The 5,364-nt window shown below is 55.1% G+C and overlaps 1 protein-coding gene across 1 annotated transcript; it reads left to right on the top strand.

The window, feature by feature from the left end:
• Positions 1 to 4,560: 4,560 nt before the first annotated feature.
• On the top strand, positions 4,561 to 5,091 carry LOC108803725 (myoblast determination protein 1 homolog). The gene has a single exon (XM_018575545.1). It carries the CDS (start codon positions 4,561 to 4,563, stop codon positions 5,089 to 5,091), a length of 531 nt encoding a protein of 176 aa, XP_018431047.1.
• The last annotated feature ends 273 nt before the right edge of the window (positions 5,092 to 5,364 follow it).

Here is a 5,364-nt window from a genome sequence, read left to right as displayed (position 1 = left end):
TCTGCAGAGGAAGCAGCCCTCCTCATACTATAGTACTACACCCTCTGCAGAGGAATTGCCCTCCACATACTATAGTACTACACCCTCTGCAGAGGAAGTGCCCTCCACATACTACAGTACTACACCATCTGCAGAGGAAGCAGCCCTCCCCATACTACAGTACTACACCCTCTGCAGAGGAAGCAGCCCTCCACATACTACAGTACTACACCCTCTGCAGAGGAAGCAGCCCTCCTTACACCCTCTGCAGAGGAATTGCCCTCCACATACTATAGTACTACACCCTCTGCAGAGGAAGTGCCCTCCACATACTACAGTACTACACCATCTGCAGAGGAAGCAGCCCTCCTCATACTACAGTACTACACCCTCTGCAGAGGAAGCAGCCCTCCACATACTACAGTACTACACCCTCTGCAGAGGAAGCAGCCCTCCTCATACTACAGTACTACACCCTCTGCAGAGGAAGCAGCCCTCCCCATACTACAGTACTACACCCTCTGCAGAGGAAGCAGCCCTCCCCATACTACAGTACTACACCCTCTGCAGAGGAAGCAGCCCTCCTCATACTACAGTACTACACCCTCTGCAGAGGAAGCGCCCCTCCCCATACTACAGTACTACACCCTCTGCAGAGGAAGCAGCCCTCCTCATACTACAGTACTACACCCTCTGCAGAGGAAGCAGCCCTCCCCATACTACAGTACTACACCCTCTGCAGAGGAAGCAGCCCTCCCCATACTACAGTACTACACCCTCTGCAGAGGAAGCAGCCCTCCCCATACTACAGTACTACACCCTCTGCAGAGGAAGCAGCCCTCCCCATACTACAGTACTACACCCTCTGCAGAGGAAGCAGCCCTCCCCATACTACAGTACTACACCCTCTGCAGAGGAAGCAGCCCTCCCCATACTACAGTACTACACCCTCTGCAGAGGAAGCAGCCCTCCCCATACTACAGTACTACACCCTCTGCAGAGGAAGCAGCCCTCCCCATACTACAGTACTACACCCTCTGCAGAGGAAGCAGCCCTCCCCATACTACAGTACTACACCCTCTGCAGAGGAAGCAGCCCTCCTCATACTACAGTACTACACCCTCTGCAGAGGAAGCAGCCCTCCTCATACTACAGTACTACACCCTCTGCAGAGGAAGCAGCCCTCCCCATACTACAGTACTACACCCTCTGCAGAGGAAGCAGCCCTCCCCATACTACAGTACTACACCCTCTGCAGAGGAAGCAGCCCTCCCCATACTACAGTACTACACCCTCTGCAGAGGAAGCAGCCCTCCCCATACTACAGTACTACACCCTCTGCCGAGGAAGTGCCCTCCCCATACTACAGTACTACACCCTCTGCAGAGGAAGCAGCCCTCCCCATACTACAGTACTACACCCTCTGCAGAGGAAGCAGCCCTCCCCATACTACAGTACTACACCCTCTGCAGAGGAAGCAGCCCTCCTCATACTACAGTACTACACCCTCTGCAGAGGAAGCAGCCCTCCTCATACTACAGTACTACACCCTCTGCAGAGGAAGCAGCCCTCCCCATACTACAGTACTACACCCTCTGCAGAGGAAGCAGCCCTCCCCATACTACAGTACTACACCCTCTGCAGAGGAAGCAGCCCTCCTCATACTACAGTACTACACCCTCTGCAGAGGAAGCAGCCCTCCTCATACTACAGTACTACACCCTCTGCAGAGGAAGCAGCCCTCCCCATACTACAGTACTACACCCTCTGCAGAGGAAGCAGCCCTCCCCATACTACAGTACTACACCCTCTGCAGAGGAAGCAGCCCTCCCCATACTACAGTACTACACCCTCTGCAGAGGAAGCAGCCCTCCCCATACTACAGTACTACACCCTCTGCAGAGGAAGCAGCCCTCCCCATACTACAGTACTACACCCTCTGCAGAGGAAGCAGCCCTCCCCATACTACAGTACTACACCCTCTGCAGAGGAAGCAGCCCTCCCCATACTACAGTACTACACCCTCTGCAGAGGAAGCAGCCCTCCTCATACTACAGTACTACACCCTCTGCAGAGGAAGCAGCCCTCCTCATACTACAGTACTACACCCTCTGCAGAGGAAGCAGCCCTCCCCATACTACAGTACTACACCCTCTGCAGAGGAAGCAGCCCTCCCCATACTACAGTACTACACCCTCTGCAGAGGAAGTGCCCTCCCCATACTACAGTACTACACCCTCTGCAGAGGAAGCAGCCCTCCCCATACTACAGTACTACACCCTCTGCAGAGGAAGCAGCCCTCCCCATACTACAGTACTACACCCTCTGCAGAGGAAGCAGCCCTCCCCATACTACAGTACTACACCCTCTGCAGAGGAAGCAGCCCTCCCCATACTACAGTACTACACCCTCTGCAGAGGAAGCAGCCCTCCCCATACTACAGTACTACACCCTCTGCAGAGGAAGCAGCCCTCCCCATACTACAGTACTACACCCTCTGCAGAGGAAGCAGCCCTCCCCATACTACAGTACTACACCCTCTGCAGAGGAAGCAGCCCTCCTCATACTACAGTACTACACCCTCTGCAGAGGAAGCAGCCCTCCTCATACTACAGTACTACACCCTCTGCAGAGGAAGCAGCCCTCCCCATACTACAGTACTACACCCTCTGCAGAGGAAGCAGCCCTCCCCATACTACAGTACTACACCCTCTGCAGAGGAAGTGCCCTCCCCATACTACAGTACTACACCCTCTGCAGAGGAAGCAGCCCTCCCCATACTACAGTACTACACCCTCTGCAGAGGAAGCAGCCCTCCCCATACTACAGTACTACACCCTCTGCAGAGGAAGCAGCCCTCCTCATACTACAGTACTACACCCTCTGCAGAGGAAGCAGCCCTCCTCATACTACAGTACTACACCCTCTGCAGAGGAAGCAGCCCTCCTCATACTACAGTACTACACCCTCTGCAGAGGAAGCAGCCCTCCCCATACTACAGTACTACACCCTCTGCAGAGGAAGCAGCCCTCCCCATACTACAGTACTACACCCTCTGCAGAGGAAGCAGCCCTCCTCATACTACAGTACTACACCCTCTGCAGAGGAAGCAGCCCTCCTCATACTACAGTACTACACCCTCTGCAGAGGAAGCAGCCCTCCCCATACTACAGTACTACACCCTCTGCAGAGGAAGCAGCCCTCCCCATACTACAGTACTACACCCTCTGCAGAGGAAGCAGCCCTCCCCATACTACAGTACTACACCCTCTGCAGAGGAAGCAGCCCTCCCCATACTACAGTACTACACCCTCTGCAGAGGAAGCAGCCCTCCCCATACTACAGTACTACACCCTCTGCAGAGGAAGCAGCCCTCCCCATACTACAGTACTACACCCTCTGCAGAGGAAGCAGCCCTCCCCATACTACAGTACTACACCCTCTGCAGAGGAAGCAGCCCTCCTCATACTACAGTACTACACCCTCTGCAGAGGAAGCAGCCCTCCTCATACTACAGTACTACACCCTCTGCAGAGGAAGCAGCCCTCCTCATACTACAGTACTACACCCTCTGCAGAGGAAGCAGCCCTCCTCATACTACAGTACTACACCCTCTGCAGAGGAAGCAGCCCTCCTCATACTACAGTACTACACCCTCTGCAGAGGAAGCAGCCCTCCTCATACTACAGTACTACACCCTCTGCAGAGGAAGCAGCCCTCCTCATACTACAGTACTACACCCTCTGCAGAGGAAGCAGCCCTCCTCATACTACAGTACTACACCCTCTGCAGAGGAAGCAGCCCTCCTCATACTACAGTACTACACCCTCTGCAGAGGAAGCAGCCCTCCCCATACTACAGTACTACACCCTCTGCAGAGGAAGTGCCCTCCACATACTATAGTACTACACCCTCTGCAGAGGAAGCAGCCCTCCTCATACTACAGTACTACACCCTCTGCAGAGGAAGTGCCCTCCACATACTATAGTACTACACCCTCTGCAGAGGAAGCAGCCCTCCTCATACTACAGTACTACACCCTCTGCAGAGGAAGTGCCCTCCACATACTATAGTACTGGAACTGTTATAATAGGCTGAAGCATCCGGAGGACTCTGTGTAAAGACAGGGGTATCTACTGGGGTATCTATTGCACTCTACAGTACGCTGCAGTAGATTCCCCATTCACTCCTCTGTATAGTCCAGTAGATACCCTACTCCTCTGTAGAGTGCAGGAAATACCCCACTCCAGAGTGCAGGAGATACCCCACTCCTTTGTAGAGTGCAGGAGATACCCCACTCCTCTGTAGAGTGCAGTAGATACCCCACTCCTCTGTAGAGTGCAGTAGATACCCCACTCCTCTGTAGAGTGCAGGAAGTAACCCCATGGTGGACAGTTAGCTCCTGTCATCTTCTGTAATGCTGTTAAGCGTTTGGTGGGGGGAGAGGTGATGAGGGGAGAAAACTTTCCCCCAATCATGAGAGGGTGTGTGGCCCCTGGGAGGCGCCAGGCAGGGATTGGTCGGGGTGACAGGGTCCCTACTATATAGGGACAGGTGCCATAATCAGGGTGAGATGCGGACATGGAGCTATTGGCTGGCCCCCCAGTGGCAGATTTGTACGATCTGTACGATGACCCTTGCTTTAATTCCCCCGATATGAGCTTTTTCGAAGATCTGGACCCCCGGCTCGTGCATGTTACGCTGCTGAAGCCCGAGGATGGCCCGCACCCCGAGGAGGAGCATGTGCGGGCCCCCAGTGGGCACCACCAGGCGGGCAGATGTCTCCTCTGGGCATGTAAAGCCTGCAAGAGGAAGACCACCAACGCCGACCGCAGGAAAGCGGCCACAATGCGGGAGAGGAGACGACTCGGCAAAGTCAACGATGCATTCGAGACCCTCAAAAGATGCACCAGCGCCAACCCCAACCAGAGGCTTCCCAAGGTGGAGATCCTGCGCAATGCCATCAGATACATCGAGAGCCTGCAGAGCCTGCTACGGGAGCAAGAAGAACCCTACTACCCCCAGCTGGACTCCTACAGCGGGGACTCGGATGCCTCCAGCCCCAGATCAAACTGCTCCGATGGCATGGTGAGCCAATGGAGGGAGGCATGAGGCACTAGGAGACAGACAGAGGCACCTGGGATGGAAGGAGGCACTAGGAGACAGACAGCGGCACCTGGGATGGAAGGAGGCACTATGAGACAGACAGCGGCACCTGGGATGGAAGGAAGCACTAGGAGACAGACAGCGGCACCTGGGATGGAAGGAGGCACTAGGAGACAGACAGCGGCACCTGGGATGGAAGGAGGCACTAGGAGACAGACAGCGGCACCTGGGATGGAAGGAGGCACTAGGAGACAGACAGCGGCACCTGGGATGGAAGGA

The sequence above is a fragment of the Nanorana parkeri genome, unplaced genomic scaffold (assembly GCF_000935625.1).
Source record: "Nanorana parkeri isolate BGI_ZX_2015 unplaced genomic scaffold, ASM93562v1 scaffold4094, whole genome shotgun sequence".
NCBI classification, from domain to species: domain Eukaryota; kingdom Metazoa; phylum Chordata; class Amphibia; order Anura; family Dicroglossidae; genus Nanorana; species Nanorana parkeri.
The sequence above is the reverse complement of the archived record's forward strand: the minus strand, read 5'-3'. Positions and strand labels throughout refer to the sequence as shown.

Bases quoted from the DNA above. Each gene is read 5' to 3' on its own strand.
- LOC108803725 (XM_018575545.1), top strand. From the start codon at position 4,561: ATGGAGCTATTGGCTGGCCCCCCAGTGGCAGATTTGTACGATCTGTAC.